Source organism: Echeneis naucrates, chromosome 20 (assembly GCF_900963305.1).
Source record: "Echeneis naucrates chromosome 20, fEcheNa1.1, whole genome shotgun sequence".
NCBI lineage: Eukaryota > Metazoa > Chordata > Actinopteri > Carangiformes > Echeneidae > Echeneis > Echeneis naucrates.
The window spans coordinates 5,393,936-5,411,703 of record NC_042530.1 but is presented as its reverse complement, the minus strand read 5'-3'; the positions used below and the strand labels follow the sequence as shown (position 1 = coordinate 5,411,703).

The window sequence follows — 17,768 nt, the reverse complement described above, 5'->3', positions numbered from 1 at the left end:
ATGTGTCTCATTATTTAAGCAGTTACACATTACATGTTTACACTGATAAAAATACTAGTTGGAATACAAATTACAGCAGTTACCAATTTGACGATATCTCAGTTTCATCCACTTGGCATTAATAAGTATCATATGAATATAAAAGTAAAGCTTTATAACACGGCCATAACAGGTTGAAAAAAAAACAAAAACAAAACTGTAGACACTTAAGTAAAAGTCTAAAAAGCCTCCACAAGAAGTAAAAGTCTAGTATTTAAAATCACACTTAAATGAAAATACAGAGTTATCATGAACAATCTTGCGTAAACAATCAAAAATAGAAATACTCATTACACAGAAAGGCTTTTTTCAGTGACATTAGTATCTTATATTAAATTCTCTTTTTAATAAATAAACACATGTCAGAACATTTAATTGTTGTAGCGTTTCACCATGAAGCCAATTTTTGACGTGTTATATACGATCAGACAGATTAGTAGCACAATATTGGCCCATACTCTACATATTAATATTATTTTTGTATACAACTTTCTTTTACAACACTTCTCTGAATTGTAGTCGACTCAAAGTATAAAATATGAAGTACCTCAGATTTGTACTTAAGTACTGTACTGTACTTAATATATTGTTGTAAGCAGTTTTAATATTACTACAACTGTGTTGTATTATATTTATATACTTGAACTATTTACAGTCCGACTACCTTTAAGTTATAAAATCATCATGTTTATATGCTGCTTATTAATGTTGAAAAGAGAGATTTCACATAATACAACTAATTTACTCAGCGCAACCCGAAATCTGTCCGTCCAAAAGTGTGATTTATGGGCTTCTACCCAGGGTAAATAAACATCTGATGTGTTCGCCCGTCATGCAGCATTTTTAGGATTTCACAGTGACCACAGTTCAACCCTTCCTTCTGAACACTATTAGTCCATCCACACACCTGACCATCTATAAGAACCAGCACTTTACTGTATATTTATTTTATGGAGCGGTCCAAGGTGGACCGACATGGCTGCTGTGTTCATTGCAGCATTGAAGGTTCATAGAATTTGATTTTCCTGTTTAACAACACCAAGAGTGGAAGAATAAAGCAATTAATCAGCTGCGCACCGAGAGTGACTGTTTGTCTGTTTTGGAGGCATCTGTGTGTGGAGAAGCAGCTTCCTATTTTAGACGCATCCCCTCAGTACTGTCCTTGCTGTCGATATTGTCATGACAATTTAGGAGCCAGACGGTGAGCCCACCTCAATTTTTCAGCTGAATTTCAGAAAACCTATTTATAGAAACAGTTCCCCTCTTCTATCTGGGTCTTCTGACAAAGCACACATTAAATTCCTCTCCCTTCCTGGCAGTTCTTTGTTGCCAACTTTATTCGTTATATCTATGCATTATGTACATACACATGTACAATGTTAAAAAATCTGTAGTGCTACAAATGTAGCATAGAAATGCAGTTTTTAATCATTACAATTGTCAGGCAGAACCAAAGAAGGTGAGGGGATGGGGTTGGGTTGGTGGTTTTGTAAAAAGAGGGGATTCAATTTTAGCTCAATCCGTTATATTGGCAGGGGAGTGAGAGCATGGCAGAAATACAGAAAATGTAACCAACTTCTTCCGGTAACATTTGAAATAGTTTGAATTTGTTAAGCAAATTTATCTTTTAATTCTTTCGTCTTTTTTTTTTTAAGGGAGGAACATACTGAGGAAATATCCAAAAATGAACATTCTGTATAAGTTGAAGTGGGAATTAAAGTTGGAGATAAACAACATTCATTAGAAAAGGGTCAGACTTAATAAAAGATGAACCTTGTGTGGCGTTTCGGTAGTAAACCTACAGTAAGTTGTAATGTCATATCAAATTGCTTTTACATGAAACCATTGTGAATCAGTAAAAGTGCAGAATAAAGGGTGTATCAATGTTATAAAATGTTTCTGGACCCATACAAAGAGAATAGTACTGCATGTCAGAGGGAGTTATTGTAGAAGTCGTTTGTCTTGTAAGGCATGACTAAGGTGCACCTCCAATGAGGCATAAATATGTCTGAACAAATGTCTAAAACTGGGGATGCAAAAAAAAAAAAAAAAAAAGGGGGACTGAGCAATTTATGATGAACATACAATTAATGGAGTAGTGTGACACTTTGGGAAAGACATTTACAAGCTTTGTTTCTGAAGATCAATATCACTCTGGGATCTATCTGTTAAATATTCAACTACAGCCAGCAGCTGGTTAACTAAACTTCGGCCCCACCATACACAAACATTTATTTTTTGTCCAGAAGAAACAAATAATATATTAAGTGTCAATTACAGCATTAGATGTGCTGGCTTATTCAACCTTTCAACAAAGACAGATTAGCCGTTTCCTGTTTCCAGTCCGAGCTAAAATAACCAGCTGCTAGTTTGTTTCATTTGTGCCACACAAATATGAGTGCTGTTGATCTTCACAGCTTAACTTAGATGCCAGTTTATTAGGTAGAGCCTGTTAAAATTAGTGCAGTTTAATATAACTAAATCGTCCTCTATGAAGGTTATAATGTTTAGTTTTAGCTAAAACTCTGTGTGTGTGTGTGTGTGTGTACTGTAATTTAGCCTGCTGTCAGTGATGTACACAGGTGGACAAAATAAAAGAAACACCTGTCAGCATAACACAATACAACCCAACAGCACAACAGTTGAATTAACACTTCAAACTGAACTGAAAATTATAACCTTCATGATGGGACAATTTTTTCTAGTTTTATTTTCTTTTGTTTGTTTCTTGTATTTCCCAAACTGCCAAACTATTTTTTAAAGACCTCTGCAAATACAGCATCAAACTAACTTGATTAGTCAACTTTTGCAGTCAACTCTAGTAGTAGTCTGAAGGAACATATTATTCAAGTGGTAGCAAGCAAAAAAAACCAAAAAGTATAATTATAAAAACAAAATAAAAAATGCTAATCACAGAAAGCACAGCTCAGTACAGAAAAAAATTCTGCTTTTGTGTCATGCTTTATCAAACACAGGTTTAAAATATGCATATTTGAGAATATTCATGCATATCCACACATAAACAACGTCTATGCATAGATACACACGTACATATATTTATATTTGTATCTATGTAATTAAAATCCTGCCACTGAAAAAGATGCAACAGCATTTACAAAGGAAGTGTACATAAATAGGACGCTGTGGTTTCAGGGTATAGCAGCACAATGGGTTAGGGTTAGAATGAAGAGGATGTCCAAAGAAGCTTTGGCAGGGATTTGGTCCATCACTGATGGATGTACGAGTCTCTGACCCATTCCCCTGCATCGCCCCTCTTTTTGGGAGCCACCTCCCCTTCTCGGTCCCTGTCTCTGTCCCGATCATAGTAGTGATGGTGGTGGTCACGCGCCGGTCGGTGGTGGTGGTGGTGAGAGCGCTGCTTGTTGCGTTCGTTATGGTCCTGTTCGCGCTCTTTGGAACGGTGGTGTCCCGTGGTGTGGCCGGCCTCATCAACCCCACCCCGGTGATGGTGGTGGTGGTGATGGTGGTTGTGGTCCCGGTAGGGCAGCGGCTCGTAACGCTGTTGCTGCTGGGGGTGCCCCTCCCCTATGTCCTCATCCTCTTCTTCTTCTTCCTCTTCCTCCTCCTCCTCCTCCTCCTCTTCCTCCTCCTCCTCCTCCTCCTCCTCCTCCTCCTCTTCCTCCTCTTCCTGTTGGAGGAGCTGATTACGCGGCTCAATATAAGCCGAGTCCTTGCTCTCTTGGCTCTCTCTGCTTTCTCGGCTCTCGGGGGTCTCAGAGTCCAAAGTCTCCTGTCGTGAGAGGCCCCTGGTTCGACTGCTGTGGCGGCGGTGATGGTGGTGGTGATGGTTGTGGTGCTCAGTCCTGGTGGAAGACGAACGGTGATGAATGTGCTGGGACCTCCTAGAGGACTCGATCCTCAGGGGCTTCTCCTCCTCGTTGGCCTCCACCTCAGCTTCTGCATCGCCACCAGCCTGGTCCTGGTTTTGGTGGTGGTGGTGGTGATGGTGATGATGATGATGCTGGTGATCCTCTCTGGAGCTCTGTCTCTCCACTAATGCTTTATCCACCTTCTGTTCTGCGCTGCTGCCCTGAGATGAATAAAATCCATCCGTCAGTCAGGTAACAACCAAGAAAATGCACTTCAAGCTCACACAAACAAACCTCATGTTTTTATTTTCACATAATTTACCATATTATTTCAGTGCATATTATACATATGCACTTGCACTCACACAAAACTTGAAAGCATGAAATGTCACACACATATTCTTGTCAACTATCCATTGAAGGTTGACAAGGTTGTCATCCTGGAGGAGGCACATTTTAATCCAAGTTCTCACCACACTACCAATCACATGTCAAGCTCATTCCTGCTCCTCATCTATATCAGGGTTTCCCACAGTTTCAGTCTTACATTTCCCGTTCTGATGGCAGTGGATGGAGAGAGAGTAAAGGGAAGGGATTAGCCAGCATTCATGCTCACACAGTTAATACAACAAACAACTCACACACAAGTGGTTATGTATTTTTGTTACTTGTTATTGAACTACACCAGACATGCGACAATCTATTCTGCATGAAAAGTAAACGATAGCAATCGATTGCATTTAAAATGATGTGGCCTACGGTAAACATGTTAACTCATTCCTGTATACCTCCCTATGTTCTCCAAGGGTTTTTCATCACACACAGCCTGATAGCAGGGTGTCTCACCCACACTATGCACATACTTTCGATGTTGGGGTGGTATTCAGAGCAAAGTGTCTTATAGTGTCTAATATTCATCACAGTCCAATACGACACACCTCACCTGATGTTACTAGTACAGTTGTTTTAAAGTTCAATCAACAGAGAGAAGTTGTAGTTTATGATATGATGTTATGATTATGATTTAAATTCCGCTTGAATATTATTATACATACCTGAACATTGCTATAAAATATGAATATCTTCGTGAACATAAATGCTTAAATACTATTCTTTTATTGGTTTCTTCCCAACCATTAGAAATAATATCATTTTATATCTCAGTACAACAGACTTGTGAATTTTTATGCAACTCACTTTAGCTGCTATATAATGTTACCCCCTCAGACTCTGAGTGTCTGTATGTTTGATGCTACTTATTTAAACATAAATAAATGTCTCAGCCAGAGTGAGTAATGTATTTGCACAAGCTGTAGGATGTCCTCATTGATCAAGTTTGTCCCAGTGCTAACCCTCCATGTTCACAGAAATATCACACGTGTACAAACTTGAATACTCCAAAGTACCACAGATGTTGGTGTTGGCACAGCCATTTATTGCAGGTTTTCTAATTTCTCTGCCATGTCCACCTACACAAACTTTCCCTGTGTCCATCCTCACTGTCCTCTATCTGCTCAGCACTCATACCTGCACACCAGAGACCAGGGCTGGGCTGGATGGTAGCGCGGCTGTGGGCAGCTTTGTTAACAGCGGGTTGGGGGGGTTGCAGCTTGTGGGGTGAGTGCTTTTCCAGTAGGCCTCCAGGTAATCAGCCATGTGCTCACATGCATCCTCCAGCTGGTTCTCGTCAAGGATGATGTCAAACATCTCCTGAGAAAAACAAAGGGTGCAGTGAAAGCTAAATAAAATGGAAATGGAGACATGATGAGGTCAACAAGACAAGACAGGGCTGGAATGTAATTTCAGAATAAATGACAATTACTTTATATTCACACACAAAACGTTAGAAACAACCCCATGACTCAAACATTAAATAGCATTAGACATTAATTCTGAGAAATCCCTTAAGATAAGGACTGCTATTTGAATTAAATTAAGCCTGCTCTTTTACAAGCCTGGGGTGCTTAATTCATTTTCTAAAATAATAACTAAGCAGATTACAGAAGAACAGAAATAGAACAGGCAAAAAGCTATGACATCAGAAATGCACAAAGCTGAGACCCAAAGCAAAAACCATTTTCAAAGGACAAAACTCCAAGTTTTGTTTAATGCTGCGTTCAAATCAGTGATACTTCAGGTTGTGGAGACTTACAGGAGGGCACTGAGCCAGCTTGTCAGCTGCCACCATCTGGACATTGAGGTGTTTGGCCTGAGACTTGCCTCTGGACTTGATGAGGCGCTGCAGCACCTGAAAGCGAATAAGGACAGAAGGCAAGAAGGTCAGAGATTTTTTTTTTTATATAAAAAAACATTTAATTTATAGTGATGATTGCTTTTGGGAACCACTAGGCTAAACCACTCATCCTATAAAGCAGTTAAATACTATTTCAATTTTGATGCATCACTGTTAATCAGATAATAATGTAATCTAAAATGATACGTCCTTCACCAGGGCCAACTTCCTTTTGATACACACGCATAGACATACATATATATACATTTACATTTAATGCGGTGTGATTCACACTGCTGCCACTGTGATTTAAAAATTGCATCTGACTTCTCTTTGGTTCTGCTTTTCTCATTTTCTCCGTTACCAAAATGCCTAAGTCTTTTTTAACCGGTTTCTGAATCATGAGCCTTTTTTTACCCATGTTGAAAGTCAGAGTTATGAATCAGTTCCCTCACGCTCTCGCTCGCTTTCAAACAAGGAGTCACATCTGACATGCTGTATTTAGAAATCACAGCCAAGGAACAGCTCAGTTACAGGAAAACAATGTGAGCAAGGACAAGACACATCAACAAGCCAAACTCATAAATCAGATGAGTAGACTAATTCATTTGTGAAAGTGAGGGATCAGCTTTCCCTTATATTTCAAGTGCACTGCGTTTATCACTGCAACAGAGACAGTCATTTTCTCACCTTGGGGGAGGTGATCTTTACATAGACAATGATGGGAGCAAGGGAAGTCTTGCCCAGCTGTGATGGCTGGTTTATGGTGTCGGCGTCCAGAACCACTAGCTGTAACGTCCGGGCCAATTCAAAAATCCGCTCAATTTCACTCTGGACCTCAGCTGAAGGAACAAGAAGTGTTGGGTTAATGCAGAGGAAAAAAGTCTAGGGAATAATTTAAGATTATCATTTATTATTATGTAATATAAGCATGATCAAACCATATTGTTGTTTAAGAATGTAAAAAACTCTGTGGTCTGTTATCCTTTTCAGTAACTGATCGTCATGTAAAGCCTAGCTACCTCTTTAACAATATTGATGAACCTTCATTATTACTGCCAACTTACTAAAGGCTATGAATACAAGTTGAAGACAAAGAAGTCCACATGTAGTTCTTCTGGTTTTATCATCAAGCAGATATCAGATATTTTTCTTCCAATTAGTGTTTGTTGCTGTAGCCATGTTATATTTACTACCTTCTTGTTAACTGGATATTTAATATATGATTGTAAAGAACTTTATAACACTTCCCTGAAAGGTGACATTTGAATAAATCTTTATTTTGTTCGAATAGTTGGACAAGGTTGCATCAGTGATTTGGTGCTTGGCTCCTTTGTTTCTGCTTCATCAACACTTAAATATTCAAAAGACACCATTACTTTGGGGAAAAGGCTGGCATACTAAAAGCTCTGAGACGAAGCAGTGAGCCATGTTCTGTTACGGCTAACAAATACTGACTGTTACATCACACAACCCTCACTCCAACAGATGACAATGCAACTGCAAAAACAGTCCTGCAAATATCACAGCATGGCAAAAGTCCCAGTCTGAGAGAATCACAGCCATGCTTCATGACTTCCTGTCACGACAATGTCTGAAGTGAACTGAACTGAAAAAACATTTCAACCTGAAAGCTCATCTAGATGTCAAGTGAGTCACAAAGTCTCATTTTCCTTCCAAAATATGACCGAGGTGCAAGATAATGTCACTTGTTTCCAATGCTGAATTTACTCTAATATTGTTTATTGTATCCTGAAGCGAGGAAAGTTTCAGCACTAAAAAGCTAATGTAAGTTCTGCTTCAAGTGCCATTTTGGATGTCTTATTTCATAGCTCTTAGACCAAATTCATCCTTTAAAAAAAACGAATATATAATACAGTTATTCTTTACAGCTTATACTTTTCCCGGGCTGTTTTGCTCTGCTACAGCCATTAACTGATGCTTATAGTGATACGTAGAAAAGATAAGCCATGTCACCTCTGTTTGACTCAGGAATCTGTTTCATTTTAATCACATCTAAACCCCAATCAAGCCCAGTGAAATCAGACCGGTTCTTGAACTTGTTATCGTGTGTTTATGCTCTATCGTTCATTCCTAACAAAAGAAACTGGCCAAGGCCACTTCGGGCCGTCAGGAGTTATCATTACCACTGTCAAGAGTTTCTTTAATCGCTTCCTTCCTTTTCCACATGAGCTGGTCTCCTTGAAAACATTATGAATCAAAACACCAGATGTTCCAAGGCATTGCCGTGATATCCAACCCAAACTTACCCAAGTTGGAGCGTGTGTTGGAGCGTTCAATGATGGCGTGCTTGCTGGGATTGTTCAGGACTGAGCGCTTGGCAAGAGAGATGTCTGCCGTGACACGCGTGATTGATATTCTAAGACAAGGACAAGAAAAGTAACAAATTAAAGGGGTGATCTATCATTCAATACATTACTCTTGTTGTAGAGTAAGACCAGAAATTAGGAAGATCCAAACAGCTGCAAAAAATGTCAAAGACATAGAACAGAGAGCAGAGATCTAGAGTTAAAAGACAGACATGGATTTGTGAAAAATCATATAAACAGATGTAAAAAAAAAAAAAAAAAAAAAAGATGGATATCTGGTCTTCATACTCTGTTTCTATAGTTCTAATGAATAATATTGAGAAAACTCTAACTAAACTTTAAGTTTTCAACTGTTATCAGAGTGGAACAAAAATCATGGGTGCAGATTATATATTGCATGTGATACAAGATTTTAGCTGGGAAGTTGGACCTTTCTTAAGTAAAATAAAAAAAAAGAAGATTACATACAACTTAGATTCTAACTATATTCACTAAGTATATTCATTTATAATAACTAATGAGTGTAACACAAAAACAGCAGTGGCAATGCAGAAAGACAGTTAAATAAAGACTATTCAATTCAATTCAATGGGTGAATTACCACAGTGCATGTTGGTAGGCTTCTCTATGTGGCATGAACTATACTCCACTCTATACTGTGCATTGTGGACTGGAGTTTAACTCACAGAAGACTGACACCTTTAACCTCTAACTGCATTTGAAGAACCAGATCAGATGGATGGGATGTAACAAGATGCAGCTTGCATTACTCAAGGTGTGCTTTAAGGACAGGGCTCAAATTGAATACTAAAATATCGTAACAGCTGCCAATAGACTGAGTGGATCTTAGTGTTGTTTAACTTCATGGCCTCTCTGCTCTAGATGGGTGGATGGACTCAACTTTGAGTGGGGAGAATCCTCCTCTGCTCTAGGGCCCACTATGGCCTATTAAGGACATGGAGAGGTACTATTTAAAGCAGCAGCATACAACTCCAGGCCAAACAAACTTCTTACACACTCCCTCGGCTAAACTCAGGGGACAGATAAATACCAGCCTATAGAGTCAGAGAGCGAGGAAGAATGAGGAAGGAAGCAGGATGAGTGCTTGTATGATAAAAGGTCAAAGGGAACTTACCTTCCCTCAAATCTGTGTTTCAAAAAGTCAAACAGCGCTTTTTGCATCATGTCTGTCACCTGTAGAAAGTTCACAGCATGGTTAAAAGCCTGCGCGTTTTCCAATACATTCCCAGAAGAACAACAAAGACAGATTTGCGTATGGCACATAAAAGCTGACACACCTCGTAGCCCTTCAGTGACGGTCCAACCAGAACTACGGGCCTCATTGAAGGCACAACATCGTACGGAGGAATGTGTTCCGTCTTTACAGAGGAGGAGAAGAAGAAAAACAGTTGCACTCATTTATGGAGACAAAAGTAAACACTCGCCAACACAAATCACTTGCTGGGTAGGAACAATGAACCCCACAATTTAAAAGCAGTAGAACATTGTGAACCATGAGATGGGATGTCTCAATTGGCCTGACAGAAAACAACCAAGCTTTGCTTTATATCTGAATTTAAAAATCAACACGTCAAAATTTCAAAGCTGACTTTTTATTCTTTCTTTTATTAATGGAAAAGTTTCATTTCATGGTTCTGATGTCACAGGTAAATAGGCCACCATAGATATTACAGGAAAGGTTAGTCAGAGGGGGAAGAAGCCACAGAACTGTAGAACTTTAAGACACAGGTAGGAAAACTTACTCACTGCTGTTGGGACAAAGTGGGAGCTCAGGTTTTGTAACAGCCTTAGTTTTCGGTCAAAACAATCATTAGGATGCTTTTGGCAAGATGTTGGCAATATTTTACAAGAGTTCTGATTTTGTAATAACATTTACATAGACCAACTGCAGTAGATGATTAGCGTAGCTGGAAGCAGGTGGAAAGAAATAGCCTTGTTCTATCTGAAGGATAAACTTTAGAGATCACACAATCTATAGACAAGCCACACACAAAGGAACATATATAACTTCCACTTTTGAAAGGGGTTTGTTACCCTTTGACAGAACAAGACTTAGAATTTCCCACCACTTCCACTCTTTCTGCTAATCAAAGATAACTTGCTGCTAGCTAATAGCCATAGTTCCCAAAATCAAATGTCACAATTCCTTTAAATCTACATTTGAATACTTAATGCATGTGAGTTGATATTGGTTTCAACATTTTCTTTGCTTTGTTTGTGCTAAACTAACTGTCTACACATTCCAACTTTATTTTTTATATAAATATATCCCACTTGTAGCATCATGTATATTTTTTCTGAATAAATAATTTAGAAAAAACTCAGCTTTAAATCACACTCTCTTGGAAACTTCTCTGAAGAGACACATTACTACCTGCACCTGACGTCAGGGCAGTGAATTTGATATTGTTGTGCGTCATGGGCATTCGGGAGAGCAGCATGGATATAACTAGCACACTAAAGGAAGATGAAAGTGCTTTTTCTATTTTACTGCAGCAAAAACACTTTATGATCTTAAGTTGGACCCAGTTGAAGAGCAGACAGCTGGGGAACAGAGGGTTTGACTCCTTCCTCTTCCAACAACACAAAGACTGCTGCATTCAGTTCAGTTATACTATTGATTCTCAATTAATAATTAATTGTCCTAATGATAAGCTGCTCTCCTGGTCTATGTTAGCTTTATGATAAGTGTTTCAGTACACTATGTGATGTTTCTTTTTTGTCTTTTCTCCTCTTCTCAACATTTTCTTTTAATTTGCTGCCGTCACCAGGCTTCCCCTGGGACGTTGTGGGAACTGATGCACACTACTGCTGACTAACATGAGGGTATTAATGGACAGCGCGGTTCTGCTCAAATGATTTCAGTAGCCTTAGCTCAACCTCAGACTTTCTGTTTGTCTAGTCATGGGAACGCGTAAAGTAGTGCATTACTGATTAAATACAGTATAAGAGAAAATGCATGTTAATGAGCAATCCCTGACTCCAGTTATGTCATGGAGGACATGGAGATGGAGGATGTGAGATTGGCATCAGTCTTTTGACTTAACTCTCAGCAAGACAGTGAATATCTACTTTCTAAAATGCTGGACTTCCAAAAACAGAATTAGGTATGTGTAGTTGTAGTAACCATCAAAAAGCTGTTCACACTGAGGTCTCACTGAATCAGAATCACAAACAGAAAGAGTCACAAAACACAACATAGAAGATTGCTGGAGCAGTGAGTAAGGTGAGAGCTCAGGGCAGAGATGCGTCCCTGCTCAGGAATCAGAAGTACTTTACAGTTCAGACCATGTAGGTCATCCACAGACCCCGCTATGCCGGTGTACTGCAGACTACAACTTACCGACTTCTGCTTCTGCTTAGCTGTGGTGAGATGGAAGAGGAGAAAGAGATGTTAAGAACAGGCATGCATGCTAAAGGCCGGGTACACGCCGACGGGACAAGGACAGTGGCGTAGACAAACAGGACAGGCGCTGAGTGAGGCTGAGCAGCAACAGGCATTTTAGTCATAGCCAAGTGGACGGACAGAGAAGTAGAGAAGGGTTGGGTTGTACGGTTTACCTTCTTAAAAAAGGGCATTCGTTTCTCTTTTGCTAGGGGTGATATGACAGTGTTTGGACTGGCTTTAGGGGAGCGCAGGTTGACGGGAAGCTCATTGTCCTCAGGGTCTAAGCCTGTGGCGTCTATGTCAATGGCTACGCACACAGACAAGAGCACCATCACATAGTGGTGAACACAGGGTTCACAGGTAATGGGTACATTTCACATGAACATTTAAAAAGTACAGTTATGACCAGTAAAGGTGTAACTCAGACAAATGATAACTTAAGGCATAAACAAAAAGTGGCAGCTCTTACCTTTGACTTGAATTCATTGGTTTAAGGTTGGTTAAAACTACGAAGAATGTGTAATTATGAAGCTGGGATTTAAAATTAATCTATGGAGCTGCTTACCAGACGAAGGAGGAGTAGATTTCCGTGAGTTTGGAACCACTTCACCTAAACTAGAAGATGAGTTTGCTCCCAATTTACTGAAATGACAAGTATTATTCATCAGGTGAGTCCAACACAACCAACTCAAAGAAGTTTTAATTGATTTAAGATGATCTCACAGCAAAAGCAAAGGACCTTAGTACAGATGAGGCATTTTACCTGGAGTGGAACTTGCCCTGTTTGGCTCTGTGCTCCTGGAGGATACGAGTGTTTTCAAGCTTCACTGGACTGGGGATGAAACCGATTTCACAGCCTTCTTTCACCAGGCGTCCTATCCACCAGTCATTGTTAAATTTCTGCCAAGGATTTACATACAGTATAACCTTCAGAATCCTCCTTCTTCCCATAATCATCATCCTTAATTCCCTCAGCATCATTAAGTTGAATATCACCTCATAAAGGAAACCAACTGCTCACCTCTTTGACATGGAGGAAGTCTTTAGCCTCAAAGGAGATGGCCATTCCTGGCACCGGGACATCATCATCGTGACTTGGGCTGTAGTTGACATTTGTACGAACAGCAAATGCAACTGGTTTGGTCTGCCAGGAAACACAGGGGGAGGGGGGATAAATGAAAATGTTCAAATGTCCAAAAAATATAAATGTCTGTCAAACAGCAACTATATTGAATCCAGAGTCATAACCTCAGGCTACCCACAAGTGTGGAGTTTTTATCTTGAATTGTATTTATTTATTTATTTTTTACCTTTTCAGCACTGTTGGTGAGCTGTGATTCTTGTCTTTGCGCAAGATGTAAAAATAACTACTGAGTGAGGGGTACAAGCTGACTCTGACTCATCCAGACTTAGTATAGTTATCTCCCCATGAATGATGCGGCTACTGTCTCTCTGCTACAGGCTAAACCACTGACACTTTACAATTCAAAATGATGAAACATGTTAGTGTCTGTAGCTGTAACACCGATATGACACCAACTGTCAAACAGGACTATTATCTTTCGCTTACGTAGGAATAGCATAAATAGAACTTGTTTAAATGATTCATAAATCAATTCTACAACCTTTACAATCACTGAATCGATACTAGCCTTCCTCTTTGGGACAAACAGTCAAGACCATTGAGATAATGCACATGGTGAATGAAATGTTTCCTGTACTTCTGCAAGTTGTGATATAACCATCTAACACTGCTGACTCTCCACACACTGTATAAAATAGCAAATTTCTTTCCAGACACAGATAGATTTGCACATAGCATGAGCAAATCTCCTCTCCATAGTGACACATTACATGTCTACCAAAAGGGATCAAAATAAGACTGAATAAGGTCATATCATGAATAAATGTAAAGGGAGAACCATATGCTCATGGCCAGCACTGTAAAGCAGATTTCTATCCTCGTCTTTGTGAGACTGGAATACCCACATCAGACACACTTTTCTCTAAGAATTACATTAAAAGCTTTTGGATGTAATCTTGGAGCCAGCCTGCCAGCAAAGGCAGCACCAGTTGGCAACATGGCCCTGCCCTCAACCAGATTACATTTGTTCTGACTTTCACTGTGTGACAAGCATGACAGAAGTCAATTGATTGCCAAAACAAATGCACAAAGATGGAGCATAGAGAACGATACCAGTATATACTCGCATGCTAAATATTTACCTGATGATGAAAGAGAGAAAAACAAGGGAAAGGCTGGGTAATATTCAGCTGGAAGCCATATTGAACTCACTAGATCAGAGCTTTGATGCTGTAACATTATTCAAGCCGATACAAACTCTGAAAAATGCTTTTAAAGTAGAACACAAACTGTCCTGTTGCAGTTGGTTTCATCATATTAGCCCTACAAACTGATTTACTCTGAGAAACTGGGAAGGAAAACGGTACATTTTCAGTTCAGTGCCACGCACACACTCGAGGTATAAGAAATAAGATGCATTTCTGTGTTAGAATCAAGTGTTTAATTGATTTGCAGGCCATATCTCAAAAGAAATTGAAAGTTGAAAAACACAGTAACAGTAACACAGACAGACAGTTTTAAGGAAGTTATGGCACATTAGTCTGTGATCAACAATTAAAAATACAGAAGGCAAAAAACAACGTGACAGATTTAGAGTTGTGGTTTTCACCTCTCTTCTATCTTTGCATTGGGCTCTACCACCTTTTTAGCTTTTAAAATGGGGATGAAGAGAAAGTAATTCTTGAGTTGTGTGACGGCAACAATATGCTTAAAGAGGTTAAAAGTTAAGTAAAGCTGCAGGGGAACTGCAGAACCAGGGAATCATTTTCATATCAACTTAAAATGAGACAATAATATCAGTGTTGTGCTGACTGCCTGTTTCCTTATATTTCAATAAATATATATTGAAATATAACAGGTGCGTGTGTGAAGTGACTATGATGAACTAGAAAGGATTATAGAAATAATACATTAGTGAAATCCTCCTGGAATCACTTCCCTCTTGTGTCAATGTAAATATTCCATGGAGTGATGACTCTAAGCTGTGTGTGTGTGTGTGTGTGTGTGTGTGTGTGTGTGTGTGTGTGAAAGAGATTGTTACAACTCCACTGAGGAGGTCATCCAATCCAGTGTGTGAAGTGCCAGGGCCTGTAGAGGACAGAGCGTCCTTGGAGTTTGCATGCATTGAGTCACATGGCTGCATGAAGGTACGAGGTCCATCAGTCCACGTATGTGTGCTCTCTTGTGTCTCATGGACCGTTACCTCTTTCCTCCCTACCAGCTGCTCTTCCCGCCTTTATCCATCATGACCTGCTGTCAGATGAAGCTCTACATTGGCTTAATGACTTTTTACAAACCTGTAGGCAATCCCACACGCACACATCCTTATATACCATCTTATAACACGGGTGACTGCAGGATGTGTAAGTAATGGGACCCTAACATTGCTGTACACTATCTTTACATCTCTCAGCCAAGCCCATACTGTTCTGGTGGTTGTTATGTAACTTGGGCCTTCATTATGGATGCCATATTGACTGCAGTGAGTGAGGGGGAAAACAGTGAGCAGGTACAATGAGAAATTGCAAACTGGAAGGGAGAACAAAAAGACATGGGTAAGGTGACAGAGAGGAGGGGAGAGGACAGGGGGAAAGAAAGCAGAAAAATAAAGCATAACACAGAAATGTAACTGTCGTTGAGCAGATAAGACGCACACATTGAGGGGCAGGTAGAGATAACCAGCTCCAGAGAAGACCTATCTGTAACTGGGAACCCTGGGAGGCAGCGTCCAAAGCCAATTAACACTGCACCAGGCTCCACACAATATCACATCCCACCATGTATATTTCTTTGTCCTCTTTGTACTCAGTGACTGACAGAACACTTGCCCTTGCTGTTGCTGATTTGCCATGTGACATGCTGCGGTCTCTCCATTACTAATACACACGCTATATCTCACTCTATAAATCAAGATTCCCCACATTGTTTCACCTTGAATATTGTGGATCGATTTAAAACGAATTCTCAGTAAGCTGGCCTTAGGCTGCGCTGAGAACCTGCAAAATTTATGGTTATGGTATATGGAACTGTAACCTTGATTAATCTTGTGTGGGAAAATATTTCCATAATTATCCAAAGCTGTTCTAGTATCACGTGAGCATACACAGTATGTGGTGGTAGTTTCTTTTCTTCCTGATGTTTATAGCTTGAGTGGTTTCATGCTTGGTTTTCTATCAGACATGATATAATATTCTGTAATGTGTGCACTAATTCAAGTCAGTTTCTATATTGTACCTCCACTGGTAATGAGGGAATGATATTTTCATAGAGCAATACTGTATTAGCGCTAATTTGTGGGGATGGCAAAAAAGTTTTCAAGGAATAGATAAGACATCTGGAGAGATTTACTTATAAACATCTTCTTACTGAGAGGTAGAGTAGGTACACAGGCACTTATGTGCCAAATTATTTCCTGGTTTGGAGCAGTAACTTTCAGTAATTTTATGATAAGAAAAGGACGTCGGGAAGTCACTACCGCCTCCAAAGAATTAATCAGGCTCATAGCTGCCATTAAAGCAATAAGCTATGTTTATCAGCGGTGAGAGCCAAAGCCTATAAGTTTCCCCATCTACAGACTCTGTGTTGAGTGACTTGGCTGCTGATTGTAACATCATACAGACGTCAGAGAGCAGTCAATCAGTAGATCATCAGAGCACTAGATCTAGTCCAGGAATAAGGTAGCAAATAGGCAACACAAATGATCAACGCTTTCTGGAAAGTGTTATCTACAACCTTAAATAGATTTGGAACTGTACAACTTTTCAGGAAATACTGAGAAATCAAACAAAGCCCTGACCTGTGTCACTAAACAGATAAAGGGTTATTTGCACCAGTTGTTACAAATACTGTAAAATACAGCCAGAATAAAAGCACAGTAGTTTGTATACTCTTGGTAACAAACTTAAAAATGTATGTAGCATTTCTAATAAATTACCGGAAATTAAATGGTCATCAAGGTCAAAATATACAGACCTGTAGTTGATAAAAGGTTCATTTCATGGTAAGGTACACTTCCCATGATTCAAATCTACTGCAACTTTTAATATTACATATTATTAATTCTTTTCGCCCGGGTAAAAGCACTCAATTTACAGCAGCCCCATTTTGAATGCAGGGTTAAAAATGAACGGTCCTTAAACCCAAGTGGAGATAACACGTAATGACATCATGTGGGTTATTTCTTTATTTTTATTTTTTTTAGACTTGCCAACGCGCCTTCCAGAGCCACAGACAACATTAACAACTGTTTTTACAGGCTGAGTAGTGATGCCAGTGATTGGCTTATCTCATTTTGATGTGTGGAATTGGCAGGTTGAGCTCTTTAAGGTCAATTAGAGAAAACAGATGGTGTTTAATATATGTGTATATGTAAATACATGTGAAAAAATATGAGATCATAACAGAGTAGCCATATCCTCATTGCTTACAAATATCAGTGGTACATAAGAGAAGTGGCAGTGAATTACTGCCCATAAACACTCACAGTCACAGAGTCTGCACTTCCTTTGACCCCAACCTGCGCTCTGTCTGGTGGCCAGAACCACTGAGAGGCTATTTTTTACTAGTCATCTGTCGTGTAAAATGCCAGCGGGGTTTATCTGTGCCAGGTTATCTATAAAGGCGACTTATCTTTTTAATTAGTCAGGCAGAGAGGGTGACTCTGGAAAATAACAACATAGATCTGCAGGAATGATCTGTGTTTGCCAGCTATGAGCTACCCAGAGACAAAGTGCAGGAGCCAAAAGCTTTGAGTTCATAGCTAATGAGCAAACTACTTTTTATAGACACTAAACACCCAGTCAAACAGAATGAACTAATTTCTCAGACACTTGCTTAGATTAAT

At 39.5% G+C, this 17,768-nt stretch overlaps 1 protein-coding gene across 4 annotated transcripts in view; it reads right to left on the bottom strand.

The window, feature by feature from the left end:
• Positions 1-3: 3 nt before the first annotated feature.
• cacnb2a (calcium channel, voltage-dependent, beta 2a) overlaps positions 4-17,768 on the bottom strand; it is a 54,418-nt gene continuing 36,653 nt past the window's right edge. For all 4 annotated transcript variants that reach the window (XM_029528667.1, XM_029528668.1, XM_029528670.1 and 1 more), the window contains 11 exons: positions 12,863-12,985; positions 12,605-12,741; positions 12,407-12,483; positions 12,015-12,148; positions 9,731-9,811; positions 9,568-9,626; positions 8,373-8,482; positions 6,793-6,944; positions 6,022-6,117; positions 5,397-5,579; positions 4-4,090 (listed from right to left, as the gene is read on the bottom strand). In XM_029528667.1, the coding sequence (XP_029384527.1) occupies positions 3,266-4,090; positions 5,397-5,579; positions 6,022-6,117; positions 6,793-6,944; positions 8,373-8,482; positions 9,568-9,626; positions 9,731-9,811; positions 12,015-12,148; positions 12,407-12,483; positions 12,605-12,741; positions 12,863-12,985 (1,977 nt within the window). In that variant the 3' untranslated portion in view covers positions 4-3,265. The remainder of the gene's footprint in view (positions 4,091-5,396; positions 5,580-6,021; positions 6,118-6,792; positions 6,945-8,372; positions 8,483-9,567; positions 9,627-9,730; positions 9,812-12,014; positions 12,149-12,406; positions 12,484-12,604; positions 12,742-12,862; positions 12,986-17,768) is intronic.